This window comes from Neolamprologus brichardi, chromosome 7, assembly GCF_056152115.1.
Source record: "Neolamprologus brichardi isolate AB-2024 chromosome 7, ASM5615211v1, whole genome shotgun sequence".
NCBI lineage: Eukaryota > Metazoa > Chordata > Actinopteri > Cichliformes > Cichlidae > Neolamprologus > Neolamprologus brichardi.
In genome coordinates, this window is record NC_142110.1 from 24,934,892 (window position 1) to 24,959,692 (window position 24,801).

General features: G+C 38.6%; 1 protein-coding gene across 2 annotated transcripts in view; it reads left to right on the plus strand.

The window, feature by feature from the left end:
• Positions 1 to 8,772: 8,772 nt before the first annotated feature.
• Positions 8,773 to 24,801, plus strand: part of LOC102778662 (metabotropic glutamate receptor 8-like) — a 125,148-nt gene continuing 109,119 nt past the window's right edge. Inside the window, exons 1-2 of one of the 2 annotated variants that reach the window (XM_006782287.2) lie at positions 8,773 to 9,112; positions 14,607 to 15,408. In XM_006782287.2, the coding sequence (XP_006782350.2) occupies positions 14,758 to 15,408 (651 nt within the window). In that variant the 5' untranslated portion in view covers positions 8,773 to 9,112; positions 14,607 to 14,757. The remainder of the gene's footprint in view (positions 9,113 to 14,606; positions 15,409 to 24,801) is intronic. The other variant, XM_087843350.1, reaches the window with a different exon arrangement.

Genomic DNA, 24,801 nt, shown 5'->3' on the forward strand with positions numbered 1-24,801 from the left:
GGTCCACGCCGTCGCCCGGTCCACGCCGTCGCCCGGTCCACGCCGTCGCCCGGTCCACGCCGTCGCCCGGTCCACGCCGTCGCCCGGTCCACGCCGTCGCCCGGTCCACGCCGTCGCCTGGATGTTTAGATTTCCCAGTTTAGGTTTGTGTTAATTTTGCTTCAGTTTGCCTCGCCTTTTGTTTGTACCTTTTACCAGCCTCAATTAAATGGCTCGCTATTTGTTAACATTCAAGTTTTATTCCCTGTTCCTTGGAGTCTGCATTTTGGGTCCTTCTCGTCAATTCATACAGTCTGCCCTCGCCAGACTGTGAAAGGTCGCCCTCACAGCTAGAGATTGATAAGTACAAAACATGTTACAGCAAGGGGGAGCCAGGATGACAGGTCAGAGGGGATATACAGTGGCTTGCAAAAGTATTCGGCCCCCTTGAACTCTTCCACATTTTATCACATTACAGCCACAAACATGAATCAATTTTATTGGAATTCCACGTGAAAGACCAATACAAAGTGGTGTACACATATAAAGTGGAACGAAAATCATACATGATTCCAAACATTTTTTACTAGTGATGGGTCCAGCAACACTGACGCACCAACGCATGTATCAAGCTCACCTAGCGATGCCTGTATCGGTGCGTGTGTCGCTTTAAGAAAGTCACGTGAGCGATACAGCTGCTGTATCGCTCATTGCCAACTTGCCAAACTGTGTTTAAAAGGTACCGCATCCGTATCTGCCAACAGAATGAGTCGCCACCTAAAAACACAAAATTACTCTCGCAAAGATAAAAAAAAAAAAATAATAATACACATCTCTCCATATCAAAATGGAGCCCGAAAGAAAAAGAAGTTTCTGCTGTGTGGGATCATTTTGATCTTTTAACTGCAAATAAGGTAACTGTTTGTCTGTCTTTGTTTCAGGGTAATCTATCAGAATAGAAAAAAAACAGCAATGTGACTTGGGTAAATTATTTATTTCATTTTATGCAGGTTAAATGTCGCATCTGTTCTGCGGAGCTTTCTTACAAACAAAAGCACCTCCTCAGTGTTTAGGCATTACAGAGCATAACATGAAAATGAGGAGACAAACACACCGAGAATGAACACTGGTAGGCCTATAAAGACACTGAACATCTTTATCATCCTTTTTTTTTTTTTTTTATATTGTGTTTTATTTTCATCTAGGAAGACTGCTCTGGACCAGGCAGTCCTGAATTTTATAAAGGACTGCCAACCCCTTAGTATTGTGGAGAGAGAGTGTAACGTACTGATGGAAAGATATCTTATCAGAACCTTATCCACCTGGCTTTACAGCTTTTGTGTACCCCAGCTTCATCTGTTCCTGTGAGTTTTCCAAAGCTGGGGAAATGGTGTTTAAAAAAAAAAAAAAAAAAACGCAATAGACTATTGCAAAAACATTGGATAAACCTATTTTTCTGAATAGAAATTTATAATAAACTCTGAGTCAAATGGGTAATTCAAATTCACAATACTTTCATTTTAATTTTCACTTAATGTCATTCATAATATATTTTAAAGATGTCTACAATATTTGTAATATAGAAGATATAAAATGATTCCATGGAAAGTACAATACCTTACAGTGTATAAGCAGTAGCGGTTTTAGATGCGGGCGACACGGGCGGTTGCCCGGGGCGGCATCGTGGTGGGGGGCGCCATCACCGGCATCGGCAAAAAAAAAATGCTCGTACTCATGCTGCCCCGACTTCAGCCAGCGCATATTGGGAATGGCATAGGCACCGATTGGTTTTCTATCGCCCATTTGCTGGGAGTAAGGGCGCCCTTCGTTTGCGAGGAGCGCCTGCTGCTTGTGACACAGGGAAGAGGGGGCGGGGCGGCGGGGGATTTTCTAACCGCAGGGTATCTAATAACCAACTCGCAAAGTAAAACAAAATAAAAACAAACCAACAAACACAAAAACACCAGACATTATAATACAGACTTATAATTTTCACCGATGTTTTTTTTATTTTATCTGTGTGGTTTTTTTTTTTTTTTTTTTTTTTTTTTTTTAAATTCTATACACGAAAAGTGAGCGCGAGAGCCCTCGGCGCGCCTACTCGCTGCTGAAGTCAAAGTAAACTTTATTGTCATCTCCGCTACAGTCCAGTATATAGAGAGACGAGACGACGAGGCTCCAGTTACAGCAGTGCAAGTAAACAAACAATATACATAAGAGTAAGAAAATAAATATACACGTTAGGACTCGGGGTAAAGGGATCAATAACAATTTAAAATGTAAAATTTACAGTTTGATGATTTAAAGTCTCACACACAACCCGTCGAAAGGGGCGGTGGGCCCTGCTGCTTCCAAATAGACCACATTTCATTTATAATGTTGTAAATCCAAGTCCATTATGGATTCATGATATGAATCCTGGGTTGTGTGAAATCTCAGAAATGCACCTTAGACAAAGTGAATCTGTGAACTAAGGTGTAGGTGTGTTAGATCATGTTGTGGTGACCCTCGGGTTGAGGGATGGGTGTTCATACTGGAGTGCAAAATTAAAACCAATGGAAGATGGACAAGAAAAGTTCAACGCCATCAGGTCCTCAGTTTAGAAAAAAGAGAAAAGAAGAGGAAGAGAAACGAGTAAAAGATACAGGTAAGCAGATGTGTCATTGGATAATGGCAGGTCATCCTGAAACAATCAGAATCAGAATACGTTATTAATCTCTAAGGAAATAATGTGCGTTACAGTTGCTCCAAGAAGAAATGGTAAAAATAGTAACAGTAACAGACTAAACTCCAAACAATACATTATGTTACAGTTTTTAATATTAATTAGTCATTGTTGATTTGTCCTGTTCTCATTGTATGACAAATTATGATGGCTGTTAGGTAGCCGTTTGCATACTATGCATACTCTCTCTCTCTTCATATGTGTGTGTACAACAGTTTTATGTTAATGTACAATCCTTAATATGTTTTGTGGGGGGGGGGCGCCAGAGGGAGCGTTCGCCCAGGGCGCCAAACAGGCTAGGACCGACACTGACTGTGAAGTTCACAGAATAAGAACTGGCTAATGTCCAGTTAAGTTGGCAATTGCTAGAACAGTTTGTTCCTGCAGTGCATATTTAAGAGAAGTGTTTGTCAAACTAGCACGCATGAACGTCATGTTTGGCAAAACACGGGTCTTTTGAGGACTTTGTATGACTGCAGAGGTGAGACAGTGACGACAACAGCATTCGTCCTCCAGAACATGTGCATGTGTGTGTGTGTGTTCTTGTTTTCATGACCTGTTAGGACATTTTAATGATAACACACAAACAACATGCTCCCAGACCGAAAATCTCGAATGTCCTGACACGTCACAATTTTAGGAAAAAAGTGTGCAAGTGTGCTTAGCAACTTTGCTCACTTTTTAACAAGAACAACTGTTACATTTTTTTTTTTTTTTGCAATTATTCAGTGACCACTCAATACTGTGCTCCACTGATCTACACTTTCTACTTTAAAATGTAAAAACTTTGAAATTTTCTGACAAATCATTAAAATACTAGTTTTTGCTGGTGACAACCAGGCTTGAAGCTATATTAATCTTTATTACACATGTATGGGAAGAAATATAATACTGAATGAAGTATAGTGACCTGAATTTAAGTGATATAACAGACTGTGATAGTAGTCTAGCACATCAGTGGAAAAACACATTTGAGACTCATTGACAGCTGCATAAACACTGTAGTGAATGTGGAAGACTCCTTACCTTTATTTGTTAAATTACGTGAACCACTTTCTGTTAGCAGGAGACCTCTGAGCTGGGGAGTCTGGCAAAGATTCTGGCTTTAAAAGGTGGGTCACCACAACAGTTAACTCCACAGAGCTTTCACGTAAATGTTACACGGAACTGCAGTCCTCCCACAGAGATGTGCTTACCACCATGTGTACCACCTCTGCTTAGACACAAGATGGCATCATCAAACAGGGAAACGCCATGGTGAGCAGTCATAATCTGGGGCACCCAAGGGAAATCTTACAAATAGTCATCATTCAGAACTTCAAGCTTCATAAACAGTTATACTAAACTATTAATAGTCAGTCTTTATAAAGTGGAAAAATGGCTGTAGTCATTTACTCAAACATCTAAAAACATAAAGGTAAATACAGTATAAGGCAAAAACAGAACTTGTACAAATCTAATTAGCTTAAAAGTCAATATTTGGTATGGACACACACAGTCTATATGTGTATATGTATATAGATATGTGTGTATATATGGTCTAATTGCCTGTGCAAAAGCAAACTCAATATGCTAGAAGATCTTTAACCCAACAGCAGGACCAATATCAGTTCCTTTATGCAAGGAGGCCTCCAGGAGGCCACTTGTGTGAATGTCTCTGACCAATTATAAATGGACTTTATGAGGCTGGCCTGAGGGCATCGTTGTCCTCTTGCGGGTTCTGTGCTCACTACACTCTCTTGGATGCTATGGAGTTAATCATGGTAACAACTCAGTGAGGGAAAACAAGTATATTGAAATGAGTTAAGAGGTCAGAGGTCAGCAGAGACTGACATGGTGAAAAATGAGCCACACCTCTTTTCTGTCCACAGAAACATGCACACAATGCCTGACAACACAGACTAGTTAAAGAGAGTCAGACAGAAAAGCTCAGCAACTCATACATTTTATATTCACCAGAGTCACAGGTTATTTTGTAGGGGTGGGGGAAAAAATCGATACTGTGTAGTATCGTGATATTTTGTTTGCTAATAATGTATCGATACAGGGACAGCAGAAATCGATATTTTGTTTTTGTGCTCTGACTTCAGAGCATGTTGATCCTTTTTCTGAGCAAGAATCCTTCACTGTCCAAATGTGTTTAACTTTTTTTTGGCAACAATAAACATGACAGTTTACTTATTTTAATTTAATACATGTTTTATTTTAATTAAGTTTAAAACTTTTTTATTTAATGTAAAATTATATTTTTTTTAATTTACTTTCAAATTCTTCAGTTGCTGAATGGGCTGCATAGTTTTCATAAATTGCATAGTTCAGAATAGATATAATTGTACCAGATGGTTGAATTCAGTTAAGTTGGACTAGACTGTAATACAAACCGTTCAGTTTGTCAACAATAAAACTGACTGAAATGAGAGAAAGACTGAATGCGAGACTTTGATATTAGATAAAATGAATATTGATAAAGTTTACCTTTATGTACAGAATCTGAATATCGCAAAATATTTTAAAAAATTGCAATAATATCGTATCGTGCGTTAAGTATTGTGATAATATCGTATCGTGGGATGTATGGTGATTCCCACCTCTATTATTTTGCTGACGGGATTCGGTTAGGTTGGGTTGGGGAGTCTGAAAACCAAAACCAAATGACACAAAGCACAAAGGGAACATCTGTGATCATGGGGACTGATTGTTTTCGCTGAAAAGCGAGGCACCGCTGAAATTTAAGTGAAGTGCTTTGGGAAAACATATTTATTTTAGATGACTCCTTTTTATATCTTCCATTTCATCAGACTGATTCCCCTTCCTCCACACAGCCACTGATTTAATTTCACTTCTACCAGCTTACATAAGCATTAACTGCCATTATTTTTTAACATGTTACCAAATAACCAGAACTGCCGTATATCAAAAGTACAGGCTAGTTGTGTAATGACTGTGGACAGTGTTTCCTTGGTGTTCCACAGGCCCTTTATGGCCAGTTCATGATGATCTGAACTCTAAAGTATGCCTTTATATCATGATATAGGTATAGTTTTTGATCTAATAGCTACTTTTAGCATGACAATGCATAATTTTACCAAAGTGAAATCTTCTCAGTCTGGCTTCCAAAACATGACAAATAGTGTCAATGGATTTTAGGTCCTTCCTCAGTCACCTGATCTTTAAATTGTGATTGCAGCAGGTTGGGGAACCCTAAATTTTATGACCTGTCCTCTTTCTTATCTTTCTCCATCTCTGAGTGAAGTTAGCTCCCTTTCTTTTCTCTCCCTGTGAAACACAGCAGCTGTATCTTTAGCTAGCAGACGCAGTGCAACAAACTACATACAGTTTACGTGTTTACTGATGTTTCTTGAGCTGATAGAAAGGTTGAACTCCAAAAGATGATTCTGTTCGTAGCGTTTTGTGGGAGAAACGTTTCGTCACTCGTCCAAGTGACTTCTTCAGTCTGAGCTGACTGCAGGTTTCATCTTATAAACTGTACATTTGCATAATGACTGAAACCAGCCCACTGAAGGAACAATGGGCTGGGAGGTCAGTTCCTTAATCTTAATTATACAAATTCTCATGACCATTGATCAACAACCACTGACCAAAACCCACTGATCAAAGCCCACTGATCAATGGCCATGAGTACCATTCACAGAGAGTTGGGGAATGGCTGCAATCACAGCATTGTAAGATGGCAAAAGATGTACCCTTAGGCCCCCTCTTCAATTCAGAGATGGTCTTTCCCTTTTCATGTAAATGGCCTCCTTGACTCCTCCTCCAGCGTTCCTCCCTGTCCAAGATGTGTACATCCTCATCCTTGAAAGAGTGTCCACTGGCCTGTAGGTGTAAACAGACTGCAGCCTGACGAGGTAGCTCTTCTGTGTTGTGCCATCCGCTTTGCCAGAGGTTGTTTTGTTTCCCCGATGTATAAATCCTGGCAATCCTCCTGGCATTTAACAACGTACACTATGTTACTCTGTTTGTGTCGGGGGACCCGATCCTTGGGGTGGACCAATTTTTGGCACAGCGTGTTTTGGGGTTTAAAAGTCATAGATACAGGACATTTAGAAAAAATGTGTCTCAACTGCTCCGATACTCCTGACACGTAAGGGATCACTACAGGTTTTTGCTTAGGCAGCGGTTGTCCTTTTCTCCTGGATCGGCTGGAGCTTTCTTTAGGTGCCTTCCGAGCTTTGACAAAAGTCCAGCTGGGATAACCACATTTACTCAGGGCCTCCTTGAGGTGCTGTTCTTCTGCTTCCCTGGCCGCTGTGTCTGTGGGGATGGTGTTCGTGTCTGTGGGGATGGTGATATCCTCATGTCGGTGTTGTTCCCACATCATCATAATAAATGTTGGTTCCAGGTTCAACATTGCAAGTGACCAATCACATTGTTGTGATGTCATACTTTTGCGACTTTGGAAAAAATGGCCTTAAAAAAAATCTACTTAACTTGCGAGAAACCGCCTCTGTCTGCCAATCCAGCACCGACACGAGGATATCAGATCATTCTTTTTGCACACAGGGCCATGTGGGTATGGATTTTTTCCCCCAATTAATAATAAACACCTTCATTTAGAAACTGCATTTTGTGTTTACTTGTGTTAGCTTTGTCTAATATTTAAATTTGTTTCATGATTGGAAACATTGAAGTGTGACAAACATACAAAGCAATAGGAAAAATCAGGAAGGGGGCAAAAACTTTTTCACAACACTGTAGGAGCAAAACAAGATCAAAAACTATTGGTCTTGTTTTCAGCAAGTGATTGGCATCATCATGTATTGCTTTTTGTCCTGGCAGGCAAAATGAATTGTGGCGCACAGAGTTATATTTTATGTCCAGCTAGTTTTGTTGCAAGTAGATGACTGAATTCTATACACCATTATGATCATAAAAAACAAGATGCAGGTGATCATAACAAAAACCTTCCTAAGAGGCTTTTTAGTTATAGTGTTACTTTTTACTCACTGCATTTCATTTCATTAAGAAATCCAGAGATCTGTGTGTTTGTTTGCAAACAGCTGACATGATGTATGTATTCTTGTAGCAAATAAACACCTCTCCCCCACAACAATTAGCAAAAAAACAAACAAACTGAAGAGAAAACATAAACACATGTTGTCCTGCATGGAATACTTGGAATACTAATTGGATTTTGTATGTTTTTGTCTGCATGTATTTTGCATTTCTATGCCTGCAGGCACACATTTTTAAAACCAGGTTTTAGGTGCCAAGTTTATAACTGTTTCTGGTGGATGAAATGTTTTTTTGTTTTTTTTTAATAGCAATACTTAAAAAAACAAAACAAAACTACTTTCCTATTTTGAAGTTGCATATATACTTTATCTTCATTTCCATATTTTGTGTTTTGTTCTCTATGCCTATGAACTCATTTTCTCTTCTCTTTCCACTCAGTCCCAGCCAGTCGGGGCAAATGGCTCCCTATCTCTGAGCCTGGTTCTGCCAGCGGTTACTTTCTGTTAAGAGGTTCCTTCACACCATCGCTTTCCCACAATAATAGGATCTAATTGTCTCTTTACCTTCTAGTGTAACGTACCTTAAAGTGACTATTGTGATTTTATTTATTATAGACATATAATGAATTGACATCGGACAACCGGCATCTAGTTGTAACTACGGCTTGTGTCCGCTAGGTGGCGTCTTTTCTCCATCTCTGCTGCTTTAACTTCGGAAACCCCTATCCCTGTGCAGTATTCGCTTAGCTTATTAACCTTATGTGTGACAGCACCAGTCGGGCTTCTTTTCTTCTCTTCTGTGATGTGACTGACATCATTTCAGTTTGGTCCAGGATCGTGCAGTCCCTGCACAAGTCTGTCACTGGTTCTGTTAGGGGGAGCTTGATATGAAACTCTCATCAGCTTCGTGTGACGAGCACGAGAGCCGCCAGTGTTTTCTGTGACGTAGGCCAGCCGCACCACACTGCACTTTGGAGAGCTGCGAGAGGTGAAGAAAAGCGTGCGCTTCTCTCTTGTGGACGCAACCGGCTGCTCTTATAAGGTCGTTTCTCTGAATTGTCGGACACTTTGATATGAGACCAATCAGGACTGGAGAGGGAGGGTCCTGGGATTTTCCCGTGTGAGTCGAACCTACACTTGCAGGCGATCAGGGTTCATATTATTAACCTGAAGACATGACAATTTCTCTGACAGAACTATGATCAGCGCTGATCTCTAACTAAAGACACGAAGGAAAAGGTGAATTTTCACATCACTTTTTTGTTTGCGGATGCTGGATCGAAACTCAGTGGAGGAATTTGACAGAACAGGTTTAATGTGATGTTACTAACTGCTGGAGACACAAGACCACTGGCTGACTTGCGAAGCTGACGAAAAAACCTCTTCTTACTAGGATAAAAAAGATTCCTGAAGATTTACCGGCGATATTTGGCAGGTAAATTTTAATTACATTACATTTAAATTTTCTGTAAATGTAGCTACAAAGTATGTCGCATGTAATTGATAACGTTTTTGTGATCTATGGGAACATGTTGGAGCTTCGGATTCTGCATTCAATAATCAGTTAATCATTTAGTAGCAGTTTACAAAGCTGCCAGTTTGCTTCTCAAGCTGTTTGTATGTTTCAATTAAAAATAGATTTTGGGACTGTAGCTAGTTCTGAATGCATTTGACTCAATCGTGCACATGAGCCCACAGTGTACAGTGCTGGCACGCTTTTACGCCCCCCCCCCCCACACACACACACACACCACCCCTCCTTTTTTATGGATGCGTCTTGGTGACTTCGTGCGCATACCTGAAAAATGCTTGCGTGTTCTGCATGTTCCCACTGGGAAAATGTTCAGGCACGTGCCAGTGCGCTCAGCTTAAGAACCTATACTGTACTTAGGATGAAAGGTGTTTGCTCCCTATTATGATGAGTTTGCGTGTGCAAGGCTCACTAAGTGTGTGTCTTAATGGCAAAGAGGCATAGAAAAAGGGGCAAATAAAAATAAATAAATAAATAAATAAAGCAGTATTAACTGAAGGAAAGGATAAAAAGAAGTCGGCATTGTCTCTGTGAGCTGCACTTTGTTTCTGTGCAGCTCACCGACTTCTTTTTATCCTTTCCTTCAGTTAATATATATATATATATATATATATATATATATATATATATATATATATATATATATATATATATATATATATATATATATATATATATATATATAATTTTTTATTTTTTTCCACTGTGCAGCATCCAATAAGAAGTTGCTGGCTTTATCTATTTACCTGGAATCTACTGCCATCATCATCATCACCCATCATCTAGTTCTGATGGCTACAGCAAAGTTCATAAGGCAGGTAGAAACTCACTGTTCAACCATTGTTTAAATACACTTATAGCCAGGTGTATGTATGAACTTGAACAAACTTTGGTATATGAGGAAGGAAGGGTTGTTGCAATACTGGGATCTCAGCTCAGTTTTGATCCCTGGGGAAAACGGTAAAGAGGCATATTTTTTAAAAAAAGCTGAAAGCAATACAAATAATAATAATGAGGATGATGATGATGATGATAATGATAATAATAATAATAAATCTGTCACAACACTATTTTAAAGGTCACTGGTGTAGAGCAGAAATATGTTAAGAAACTAGTAAAGTGTATATATATATATATATATATATATATATATATATATATATATATATATATATATATATATATATATATATATATATATATATATATATATATATATATATATATATATATAATTCAGTTATTATAGTGCCAATAAACAAACCAAAAAACAAACCAAAACGAACAAAATAAAAACCACTCCACTTATTATTATTATTTTTGTTTTTCAGTGGTTGCCACAGCAGATGGGCGCTTGATTTATCAAAGATTTTATGCTGGATAGGCTTCTTGACACAGTCCTCCCAATTATTTAGGCTTGGCACTGGCATTGAGAGTACATTAGCTTGTGTTCCCTGAGGCTGAGTTTGTGGCTACATGGTAACCTCTAATAGTTAAGCGGCTAACATTAATTTGTATTCTGGCCAGGTAAACATTTGTAACAACTGTTAAGAACTTCTTGTTCAAACAGGAGCATTACTGACTTTCACAATTCCTTCTAAAGTGTTGTTCATAATTGTGAATGCCAACTACTGTTAGTGAGAGGAGGTGCTGTGTGCCTGGCTGTCTACACCAGTGTTGTATTTGTCTCACCTGGAGGAAGCAAAGACAGCACTATTGGTTTTGATTGTGTTATGAAAAAGTATCTAATCTGATATCTGTTAAATTTTAATGCTGGTTAGTATCTGAGAATAATGTTTTGACAATCCTAATATTACGATTGTCTGTTGTTCTCCAAATACAAATTTGTCAGATTTTCCAAACTGGTGTTGTTCTTTTCTCTATAGTCTAAATGTGGTGTACTTTATTGTCTTTAGAACAACAACAGTGTCCGTCACTGTCCCAAGGGCTCCCAAATGGAATACTAGTTGTTTCATCTGGAGAAGGTGAAGACTACACAGTGTTGCTTATCTTTGTATATGCACTATTGTCTTATTTATAGGTTTATCCCCCAGAAAGAAATCTGCTGGCCTCTCAGCTTGCCTAGGTCTAGTTATTGTTAACCAGAGACAGATGGATAAAACGGAGTTAGCTACAAGTAAGTAAGAAACAAGCAGAAACTTTAGTGGCAATTGCAACCTTGGCCACAAGATGGCAGTAATGTACAGGATGGATACAAACAGAAGTAGCTTTATGCCAGCGTTGTCTGCGATGAAAGAAGAGAGACTGCTTTACTTTGGTAAATTTTAATTTATGTATATTTTTAGATATGACAGGGAAAGCACTGCTGGCCTTGCTTGTCCTGACGGAATGCCACTAGTTTTAATATTTCCTAATGTATGATGACAATCTGGAGACCAGGTGAACTTTTTGGGGGCACTTAACCGTTAAATGAGTGGAGCAACAGGGGAAAGGTTTTTGCAGAAATGTCTATAATAACCCACCAGCCCCAAGAAGTGCTGCAACTCAAACCTGGGTGAAGGCGATGGGAAAATAAGAATAGCTTGATGGGTTTCTTTGTCCACTCACCACTACCCACTATTTTACACATGTACACCACCGTAGCTCCCCCAAACTCACACTTCACAAATTTATGGTCAGATTTGCATCTGCCACCCTCTCAAACACTACTCGGCTGTTCAACATGCTCAAACCCACAAACCCGAATAAATCACCATATCATCTATATATGTTTTACAGCCTGGCACCCTAGTCTGTCATGGTTCTGGGTCCCCGTGTTTTTGATTTTTGTACTCTTATTTTTGATATTATGAATTATGACAGTTTGTGTTTTGGTTTCCCAGTGTTTATTCGGTGCTCCCTCTGTTTTCCATCGTCTCTGCCTGTGTATGCCTGTGTATGCCTGTGTATCCCCTGTAATGTAGTCACGTCTCTGTGTTAAGCCCGTGTCTCTTAGTCTGTCTTTGTGTTTGTGTTTCCTGTTTTATTTTGATAGTCCGCGTCTGATCTCAGTGTGTTCAGTTTATGCTTCCTTGTCTCGTCAGTTCTGATTTCCCCCAGCTGTGCTCTCCTTTTGTGTCTCATTCCCCTCGTTACTTCCCAGTGTATTTCAACCCTGTGTTTCTCTGAGTCAGTGTCGTGTCGTCCCTCATGCTGTGTGGATCTCCCTGTGTCTCACTGTGAGTTTAGTTTGTGAGTTTCCAGTTTAGTTTAGTTTAGTTTTTAGTTTAGTTTGCTTTTGTATGACTTTCCCCTGCCAGCAAATAAAGCTGAGTTCTTTGTGTTTAAACCTCGTGCCTGAGTGCCTGCATTTTGGGTCCAACTCCTGCCTGCCACACAGCGATTCATGACATAGTCAAAACCAGGATGTGGCAGGTGCTTTGCGGACTCCAAAGGGTATAACTGTGTATTGTAGAGAACCGTCTGGCATCACAGTGCCACCTGCCAAGAGCCTTTTAAGAGGTCCTGCTTAATCACAAAAGCTGCTAAGCCAACACTGTTCCCACAATCTTCCAATTGTGGAAGAGGGTAACTTTGAGACACTGTTCCTGTTCCTATAGTCTGTATAAAAATGGCCAAAGCTATACGACTTATTGGCTGTTTGGAAGGAGGAACTCCATGAGCTACAGCTAAATTCTGCAATACCATGTGCCAACATATAGTAGTTCTCCTTTTGTAAATGTTGTCACTTCTCTTAGTTCACTGTATATGGATGTTGTTTTATGAAGTAAGAAACCGCCAAATCTACATCATATGTTAACATATGCATTTGGGATTGCATGTCAGAGAACAGAGACCAGAGACCCGTGTGAATAAATAAGACTAATCATGTCAGTTTGCTGTGACCCACTCAAATGTTTAAAACATGAGTTAAGCTTTGCCAGAATCTAAGAATTATTTCAGTTGCCCTGTACCATTGCCATAGATGGTCCATCAGCATCACCGATTTTGTTATCTGCTGCTACAGGCATGCCGGTGGAAATGCTAGCACATCACATGCAGGTTGGTGGTGAGAAAATGACGTCAAAGCAGTTTTTACTTTGGCGACTACGTTTGAACCAGACAAATCATTGTTCAATATATGGTTTCAGCATCTTTATGTGACACAGTCTGCTTCGTCATTTGCAGTAGAACATGGCAACGAAGTAATAAGTGTCACAAAAAAAAAATTCTCCACTACAAAAATGCTGCTGTAATGTGCCAACAGACTAGTACTGGAAATGGGCACAGAAACTAACACCCTGTCACCTGGCTTTGGCTTCTTTCTTTTTTGTTAAACCAACTTTTCATCCTTTTTGGGACTGCAGCCAGATTGTGTTTTGCAATCTTGCAGGCCCAGCGGTGTTTAAAATGGAAAGCACTGACACAACCCAGGATATTTTGTTTTTTTTATCATTGTTAAGCCATTTCTCTTGCAGGAGTTTCAGAGGCCAATGCACAATGCACACGAGCAAACACAAGCTCAGCTGGGCTAAAGCCAAATGACTTGAACTACCTCCCGTTCAGCAATAAAATGAACCTCCTGTTTCCAGTCTTTATCAAACTCAAAACTGTATCCTTGGAACATGTTTGAATGTTTGATCAAACCTCCTGAGCGTGCGCTGGCTTTCAGGGTGGTATGCACTGCAATAATGCTGAGAGATGCTGAGCTGATTAATCACCTGTGCAGAGAGTGTAAGTTGGTGCCTTGATCTTTTTGTACAACTGTTAGAAGGCCAAAAATATCTAAAAACTTTACTAAAGCCTTGAGCACTACAGAAACAGTAATTATTCCGGTGAGAACTGCCTCTGCAAACATAATTGATGCACACATCATCATCAGTAAAAACTTGTGACCAGCTTTGGTGTGCAGAAATGGACTGACACGATCCTCAAAAAAAAATTAAATGGAGTATCTAGAATTCAGAACAAAAGTTTTGCGGAATTACACTTTATATCATAACGCTTGGCTCATCTTTGCAGCTTAGACAGATGTTTTCAATGCCGCAATGGCAACTTTTTCAACTTGTATGAGTTGAAGCAGGGTTGTCTGAAGGAAGATGTGCTTACATCTGGTGTCACAAATCGGATAGTAGGAATGGCATTTTGCTCTCATAAGACCCTTTAATTGGCCAGTGTTTCCCATATGTATTTTCTAAACGCTGAAAGTAGAGCCATGGGGATGTAATCACATCTTTGCTTTTTAAACACCGAGACAGAAACTCTGCTCCTGTAGGACTCTTTGTTGTTATTATTGAGCAGAAAAGTTATTCTGGTATTTGGCAGCACAAATATTTAAAGGTTGTAAAGCAGAATAACAAAGAAACAGCGTGGCATGCCTTTGCTCAGAAAAACTTGTGCAATCTCTTGTTTAAAGGTTTTTTATTTTTTATTTATCTGGATTTATTTTTCTCTCAAGCAGGTCTCTGAAAGAATGTGAAGCTGGAGCTGTAGAGACAAGAAAGGTGTTCTTGCCACAGGAACCTGTACTACAGGAAATCTTCAAGGTCACTGCTCCAAAGTGGACCTGCCTGCAATGGTAAACCCTGCCCCAAGTGAAGGGATATTCCATGTTCTGGCCCAGCCTTCCGTTATCACACAGCCTGCACTGTCATTTGACTGTTGATTGTGTGATAATATCAACACTTACTTTTTCCACACCTCTTGTCACTGCAAAAATGGTGAGGGAGTCAAAGCCCCTGACTCTTTACAGTCACTGCTTTCTCTCTGTGCTGATGCTAAAGAGCTGCTGGCTGCAAGGTTCCACCTCCCAGAAGCCTGCTGTGTTAGCAGACTCCCAGCAGGGCTCACAGGAGTATACCCATTCAATCCGCCTGGATGGTGACATCATTCTGGGTGGGTTGTTCCCTGTGCATTCCCGTGGTGAGAGGGGGATGCCATGTGGTGAATTGAAGAAGGAGAAAGGCATCCATCGACTGGAGGCCATGCTATTTGCCATCGACCTCATCAACAAAGACCCAGACCTGCTGCCCAATGTGACACTTGGGGCACGAATCTTGGACACATGTTCACGTGACACCTATGCCCTGGAGCAGTCCCTTACTTTTGTCCAGGCACTAATTGAGAGGGATGGCTCTGATGTTCGCTGCACTAATGGTGATCCTCCCATCTTTGCGAAGCCAGATAAAGTTGTGGGAGTCATCGGCGCATCGGCCAGCTCTGTATCGATCATGGTGGCGAACATCCTACGACTGTTCAAGGTACAAGAATGCTGTGTGATTCCTTGAAGTTTTTGTTTGTTTGTTTTTAAGAATAATGCTTGGTTATAGCAGTGATTCGAGGAGGTTTGTGTATCGGTTTTTGGTGTTAGGTTGGGTCAGTCAACAGAAGTTTGTGGTTGTTGGAGTACTTCATTGTACCTCATCATACGCTTGGTAGTCCTAGTACTTGTAAGGACCAGTCTCTAAAGCCGTAAATTCTGAATATATATGTCGATAAATACTTGTATGAACAATCAAATGTTATTTAATTAATATTTAACAGCTTCATACACTGTCACTAACTCCATGACAACTCCAAGAGTTAGAAAGCTAATATTGTTATCTCAAAATAATGTTTAGAATCATTATTTTTACTAATGATTTTTTAACTGAAAGAACATTTATACCCATTAAGTTGATAAAGTAAATCATGTGTATATACAAGTAAGATACAGAATCTTCTGTATGTCAGTTTAATGCTAAATGTACTTGTTGAAAGCATGTAAAATATTTACATGTAGAGAGATTTATTGTGTCAATCAATCTGAAGTGTATTTTAAGATGTAAACATTGCAAAACACAAAAGTGAGGTTGTACACACAGTACACCTCAGTACTGACCTCAGTAAATACTTTGATAAGTTTATGGCCTCCATCACTAGCTTCAGGTCTTATCTAATAAATAATTACATTTATTTTCATAAATTGTGAATCCATCTAAAATTAAATCCACAGTTAATCAGGGTATGCTACTGGGGATGGCTGCCCTGTGACTGATGAGTTGCTACCATTTGCAATGCAGTGTCATGGTTCCTAAGATAATAAGATTCAGCCCTTGCTTGTCATGTCCACTATAAAAAAACAAGATACTTCTCATGGGATCTTTTATGTACAGCCTTTGGTCTTACAGTGTATATAAATTATCTGCCAGACACCTTTTTTAAAACCAGATATTATAATATCGCAACATCTTCATCTTTGGGAAAACTTCTGGGAGTATCCTGCAAAAAATTTGAATATGCTGACAAAAGCATCTTTAACCCAAAACAGAGGGACAGGTCTATGTTTGGTGTGAGAAGCAGATTACTGGGTGTTTTCACAGCCTGGCTAAATCTTCTGTTGACCTCCACAGTGTGAAAAGATTCACAGTGTGAAGAAAAAATCGACTTGTCAGCAGTTGTGGATTCAAAAAATCTCCAAGCTGCTTGAGTCAAGTAAGGTGAACATATTTTTATTTGAGACGATGCGCTGATTATATGAATAAACATTAGTGATGTGCCTGTACTTGGATATAAACCATAGTGATGTTAGTAAATGCAGAAAGCATATTTGAGTTGTTCAACCGATCGTGTTTAAAAAGCACAAGAAAATCTGACTCCTTGGGACCAAAATATTAAGAAACAAGGCAAAGAAAGGAGTCAAAACATTTGCACACTTCTGTATCTGCTAAAGATTTCTCTTTGCAAAAATCACAATTTAAGACATTAAAGTACAATTTAATTCTGTGATATTGCAATCATCTTCTATTCAGCCATGATCCATCGTGTAACATGTATGAAGTGGAAAGTTAAGCATTTACCTTTGTAAATTAACTTGACAATGAAGTAGGAGACATTTTCCTCTACTGTTTGGTAATTTACGAAGATAAATTTTATTTGACATGCCTGTCAAACAGTATCTTACAATACTGTTTCCCCAACTCTCTGTGAATGGTACTCATGGCCATTGATCAGTGGTTGTTGATCCATGGTCATGAGAATTTGCATATTAATGATCAGGGACCTAACCTCACAGTCCATTGTTCATTCAGTGGGCTGGTTTCAGTCATTGTGCAAATGTACTGTTTATAAGATTGGGGAAACCTGCAGTCAGCTGAGACTGAAGAAGTCCCTTGGATGAGGGACGAAACATTTCTCCTACTGAAAACGCTACGTCCAGATGAACAGAATCAACTTTTGGGATTTCCTTTCCTGGATTATTGAGCATGCATCACGGGATAAAAAAAAAAACCCTGATTAAACATACACCTGTATTATTGGAAAATTGTACATAAAGTATCAAATAATAATTATTCTACAGAAAAATGTTCCCAAGCACCGTTAAATGGATTAATAATACTGTTGTATATGTTTAAGTTTGAGCTTGTTTTAAATACTTAACATTCTGTTAAATGTTCAGCAACATATTCTGGACCACATATCTCTATAAAAAACACCCAAAAAACCCATTAATGAGACATAGGCCTACATCTTAATTTTTGTTTGTTTGTTTGTTTTAAAGTGTAATATATTAAATATATTAATAACAAAAGAAAAACCAGCTTAATCAAAAACACTGAGCAGTGTGTGATATGGTATGATATGTTTAGAATAGAATAGAATAGAATAGAATAGAATAATCCTTTAATTGTCCCACAAGGGGAAATTTGGTTGTAACAGCAGCCAAAAAGACAAATATACAAACAAACAGTACTCAGGACACAGAACAGAAACATACACAATTTTTCTTACATATTTACATTAAAGACAGTGGTTACTATATACAGAGAGTACTGTACAGTTTTTATTAAATTAAATAAAAATAACTGCAGATAAGAGGCAGACCAGGTTGTAATGCGAATCGGTTAATTAACTTATTGCAGTTACAGCGCAGATGTAAACATCTATGTTTTTTGGGAGCAGTTCTGATTGTAAAATCCATTGTCAATATCTACAGGGGGATTCAAATCATTAATCTTAAGTTGCACTAATTAACAAAATTTTTACACTCCATCTTCTCTAAATTACACATGTTAAGATGGTTAGCAAGTTGAAACTCATCTGTTCCCATAATAAATCACAATTGTTTACTTGCTAATGCAAATTGGGTTTCCATACATCATGTGGAAGGGAGTTGGAGACAGCTTGACTTGTATGCTAGTCTTGCATCGGTTTACCAAGAAAGATCAGAGGTTTATCAACAGTGTGCATGCATAAACCACCAGAAAAAAACTCTGGGTTTTTCAGATTGCCCTGTTTCCGCCATTGTTAAAACCCTTAAAATGGAGACTAATCTAAGCTAGCCTGCTTTCCTATGACTATGAAACAAGCAGCGCTTTCAGCAACAATAGCTGACTGCACCCCCCAGATGTCAGTAATGTACAGGATTGATTCCAAAAGGCTGGAGCTTATAACAGCATGTTCTGATATGAAGGAACACATTTTAATTTGTTTGTTTTTAGATTTGACACTGCAAGCACTTATTGCCTTGCTCTAAAGCTGACAGCTGCTTGCTCGTGGATATTCTAGTTGCATTAGTAACCTTACAACCATAACCATATGCCAGTCAATAATATCCCACTCTCTCTTTGGCAGCCACTGAAGTTGCTGGTCTGAAATTTCAAAAACCTTTACTTCATATACCACCCACTTCATGTCACCACTGGTTGTTTTTCCCGTAATCACTCAAATTTGCTGAATGTTATTAACTTTCTATGACCTCTGGTCAACATGCCAATGCTAATGGCTTCCAATTGAGGATGTAGCTTCAGTTTTATCCTTCTCTCAGCTGGATACAGAATAGATAACGTGTTTATCACTGACAAAACGTTGATCTCAGCTGTTGCCTCATTCTCTGCACAGACAAACTGTGTCTGAAGGCAGCGAGTTGCTGTGCACAGCAGCAGACATACTCCACTGCGTTAAATTAGTCATGAAGTGTATGATTTTAATGTGTGTGTGTGTGTGTGTGTGTGTGTATTAGAACCCTAACAGCTTAATGAGGACGGAAAGGCCCAACAACATCGCTTATCTAAAATTAGCCAGAGATGCCTCTGGGGGCGGTGGGGGAGGGGGTGGTGGTGGTGATGGGAATAGCCAGATAATGCTGACGCAGAGGTTTCCTCACCAGTGCTGTCACAGCCTCCAGCTATAGTCACAACACTGACAGATAACAAGGCTTATTGAAAAGGCTCTCTTTAGTTGAGGATACTCTGAGTAAAGACACTACGATAGGCATCCCACTTATACCCCATTTGGTAATAACTAAAAAAAATAGTGTAACCACATATCCAGATTCTGCATCCAGATAGAGTTGTATTGTTTTTAAGCACTTGACTCATATTTTTAATGAGTGTGCTATTTCACAAAATGAACATTCTCAATACAGTCATGGACTGTATATAAATTAATTTCCATGACATTACCCATTTGTTAGTTATGTGCTGTTGTGAAACCCTGTGTTTAGTGGGGGGGTTTTCCCCATCAACCACGTGATGTTTTGAAACCAGGCTGGATAAAATGCACTGCACAAAGTGGCAACTTTATAAAAGGGATACAACTTATTGAAATTGTATTCAATATGGCTTCAGAACGACCAGCTTAAACTCATGGAAATAGTTTACTGAAGTCAAACATCACGTGACCCTGTACAAGCCATCATCCTTTTCAAACCTCAACTTTCTTTAATTTTCCAAGATAGGATATTACTAACACACAGCAGTAAGTGATAATCAGTCATTTCAATAATAAGTCATCCATAGAGTGTGCTGATCTCCTTCCTTCTCTCCAGAGGATGAACCTTTTGATGACTTTACAGCCTTTCTTCTTTTGCAACCTTTTACTCCTGAGGTGAAATATGACAATTTTATTTCCTCCGTCAGTAAAAAATATTAATATTTCCAGTCTTGATTGCAAAGAGATTTGCTTTTAATAAAAGCATTTTTCCTCCTCTTCAGACACTTCACTGAGGATATAAGGGGTGAGATATTCCATCTAAAACTGTGATATCCTCTAAGTTCATTTGCATAATATTTGCACATCCTTTTCACACTATAACACACAGCGTGAGCACAGTCTTGTGTTCAGGACACTCTGCTGCTACATTGCTTCATGCTGCTGCGTTATGTCTGCATGGGAGGAACTCAACCATGGTGTCTGTGTTTTGAATCTGCTGCAGGTTTAGCCAAAAACACAAAATAAAAAAGGAATCAGGTGAGAAAATACCAGAAAGAGCAATGAAAACAGAAGGAACCTTCTTATACCCTTCTATTTGAACAGTCAGACGAAGAAGAAGATCTGAGCCTCCAGTCTCCCAGCACTACGACAGCATGGTAATATCAAATGTAAACAAACCACCAAATCCATTCCAGTGCCGATAAAAGTAATTATCAGGAGATTCATCGCATCTGGATCCAGTGGTGTTCAGAAGCTAACTACTATAGGAAATACATTGTTGGGTTGTAACAGTATTGATATTTATCCTGAGCTACAAGATTTTTGTCATGGTTCCTGTTATGTTAAATTTGATAGTTTCACTGATGACATATTTTTTGTACATGTTCTAAATGCGTTTACGAACAACCTTCAGTTTACTTGTGAGTTTAGCAAGGATAAAATACATTTACTCAATATGTGGGTCGTTTTAAATAATGGGGCACTTTCTACTGCTACTTTCTAATATACTGTTGTTGGTCAATAGCATGCATACTAAAACATTTAAGAAGAGTACACCTAAAAGCCAGTTGAGGACATTGTATCAAACAAGAGAAGAATTTATAGCAAAAGCAGTAGATTTCTTTTAGTAGATGAGAGAAGTCACTTAGTCACTTGGTGACCTTACCCTTGTAACTTTACAGATTGACACCTCTGTCAATCGAGAGGAAATAATAATCATACAAGACTGTGTTCGGGTCAGAATCTTTGGATTGGTGTGTTTACATGAATCATTTTTATTCCAATCAGATTTTTAAACTGATTACTTGTCATACACCTCTCTAACATAAGCAGCAGTTCTGTGGCTAGAGACCTCTAGCTTTGTCTTATCTGACCAAAGAGCACACTTTCAGCATGCATAGTCTTTCTCCAAGTTTTCCCTAGCATACTTCAGTCTGGCTAGAAGACTCCTGCATAAGTGGAGTTTTTCTTGCTCTTCAACCACAGTCCATTCCTGTGCAGGGTTTAAGGCTACGTTCACACTGCAGGCGAAAGCGCATCAAATCCGATTTTTTTGACCCTATGCGACCCATATCCGATCATGGTATGACAGTGTGAACGGCACAAATCCGATATTTTCAAATCCGATCTGGGTCACTTTCGTATGTGGTACTGAATCCGATACCTATCCGATGTTTTAGAAAGCGACTGCTGTTTGAATGGTCATGTCGCATTAAATCCGTCTTTTACGTCACTGACACAAGACAGACGGCAATTATCAGCGCCCGAGAAGACATCGCGAACGCTTCCTGGCCATCCAGTGTAGATGTTAGTGAAACTGTTGGGAAAACAACGTTGGAGAAACGTGAACATTTTATTTGTACTGTATAATCTGCAGATTCTGACAGAAATCTGCAACTATCCTTTGAAGCACCGCTCCTCTAAAACAGCAATAAGGATCATTATTAGGTTATCTACATTATTATGTAAATAACAAAATAACTTAAGCAAAAATTGGGAAAGGTAAAGTCCGAAGTCTTTATATTAACGGCCATCAGTCAAACAATACTGTTTGCTCTGGGTCTAAACAGAGCGCGTTGTGTGTGACGTCTTCTTTTGCGCATGCACGCAGGCATTTTATTTGTAGTGTGAACGAGCAGACAAAAAAATCAGATTTGATCAAAAAATCAGAATTGAGCATTAAGACCTGCAGTGTGAACGTAGCCTAAGTGGTTGTCTTCTTTGAGACTACAATTCCAGACTCGGCTAAGTCATTCATTAGTGTGTTGACAGTTATCTTGGGTCTTTACACACAACTCGCACTAGCTTTTGGTTCAGTGTTTTTAATATTGACAAGGGTGACACAGCTAATTATAAGGTTTGGGTGGGGGTGGGGTGGGGGTCATTGCTTTTTCACATAAGGTGACGTCGGAAGCTTAAACTACCTAATTTGTTTGATGAGCTGAAATATGAAAGTGTGACAGATGCGCAAAAAATGGTATTATCCTACCCTTACCTAACGACCATTCATTTCACACTCTGCCTCTTCAAAATGTGAAATGGACATGTTGGACCGGCACGTCTCCTACATGTTTTACTGTGATATTGGGCTGGTATGTCCCTTTATCTTCTGTTGGTTGCTTTGATGACTTGTCAAGGCGTTTGAAACATCTCAAAATGTTTTTTTGAATATGACTATGAGTTTACTGTACTCACACGGCCTCTGCATAGAGCCAATTGTGATATGGTGGAATGGGAGATTTGCATCATTGATGCATGTGCAAATGCACGATGCTATCATGTCAATATGGGCTGAAATCTATGAGGAATTTTTTCAGGACTATATTGGAAATATGTAACATAAAGAATTAAAGCACCTTTGAAGGCAAAGGGGATCCAAACCTTTTCGGCAAGTTGTACCAAATACAGTACCAGTGAGAGTATTTCTATGGTAAAAATTCTTATGGAGTGACACAACCATCTTGACCTGAACTGAATACTGGCTAAAAACCAAGAGTAGGTGGCACTGGAGGTTTAACAATTTGTTATTCATCGTTGAATATCTAACAGTGTGACCTCTTAGTGGCACCATCACACAAGACCATCTCTTAATAATGTCCTAAAACTGTGAATGTGAGGGTGAAATCACTCCTGCCTCTATAAAAATGAATGCACACTGAAGGTGTCCTGTGGCTATTCTGTCGTGATTACCTAATCACTCTATTGTTTGAAAACAAATGAAAATGTGAGAGGAAAGAAATATAGGAGAGGGTGGACAGAAGTGAATTGGAGGGAGAATTTGCTCACTGTAGTAGCAATTTATAAGTGTTTAGTTCATAATCACAACCTCATTATGCTGTCTGAAGCTGCCACTCTCTCTTTTTGTCTTTGTGTTAATAAAGCTTTTCATAACTTATTTTTATGGTTTCAATTTGTAATTCATCCAGTTTTAATGAAACAATTTTTAAACTGTCAGACTTTAACCAGACAGATATACTGTGTATCATGCAAGGTAATACATGGAGATATTCTCATCCCAGTTATATTGGTCAAAACAAAAGCTGCACAATGTGAACACTAAAAAAGAGGTAAAAGTACCAGAAAATGTTGCAATTAATATCAATAATCAATCAATCAATCAATCAATCAATCAATAAAAGCCTTCACAATAACAAAAGGTTTGTAAAAGTCTCCACTTAAATTTTAACTTTGTCAGTAAGTTTAAATTAGTTTTTATCTTATTATTGACCTCAAGTTTGCTAATAAAGACAAATTCAATTTTTCACTTTCTGTGAAAGTGATTATTTTTAGTTTTGCACAGTTATATCAACATTGTTTTGCTCAAACCTTTACCATCTCTGTGTAAATGTATTGCACTTTCTCTTGTTTTTCTCAGCCTTTCTCAGATGTATAAAAATCCCATTATTCTTCCACTGGGTACCAAATCTTAGCCATTTAGGAATAAAACAGCCCCGAGTAGGGTGGGGTTAATGCTCGAAAATCTCAAGCTGCTGTTGGTGGTCAGTATGACCTGCAGAGATCATCTATGATCAGCTGAACCGGAATAATGGTCAGAGGTCTGCTGGTTTTAAGAAAAGACTCATATTCAAGCACACAGACTACAGACTTCATCTTTGATTCAGAGCCACATCATTTCAGAATGATAGTTGAGCAAAGTGGTGTGATGGTGTTTGGGGAAATTAAATTAGTAAGTCATGTTGACTTCACACAATTATAACCTGTAGGTGTGAAACTCCAATTTAGAGTTGACATCTACACAGAGTTGCATCTGTGTTGACATAACTTCAACACAGATGCAGAATAAGATGAACTACTGTTTGTAGTTGGATAATACATCACGTAAGCCACTTCTTTCTTATAGTCATTTCTTCATGTTCAGTGAAATTATGGTTAAGCTTTTTAATTTTAATAAAATGGTGAAATTGTCTTTATTGAAAAGTGCAATGCTTTCTGCCAATACACTTGAATTGACTCATTTGTGACTTTGAATGAAACTAACTGATGTAGAAAATACTAAAATGTACAGTATACACACCCAACGTGCACCCTCTGTTTTTTTTTTCTTAAGTTGTACTCAGCAGGACAAAATAAAAACAAAATCCCCTGTCCAAAGATAATACAAAAGAATGGCTGAATAAGAAAATAGCCAAGATGTTTCAGTGAAACTAAAATGAAACAACATTGTAAAGAAAAGTGAGTCAAAATTCCTCCACAATGATGTGAGAGGCTGCACAAGAGGTTTTTTATTTAGCCAAATAATATTAATATTATTATTAATAATAATAATATTGATAATAATAATATTAATAATAATAATAATAATAATGATCAGCTAGTCCCAGATAGCTGAGTCACATTTCATTTTATTTTATTTTTTTCTTGATGGGGAAAAAATAATAATGGAGAAAAATCAGCATAATAAAAGAGTCATTCTATGCAGACCTGTTTCCTACCAACAATGC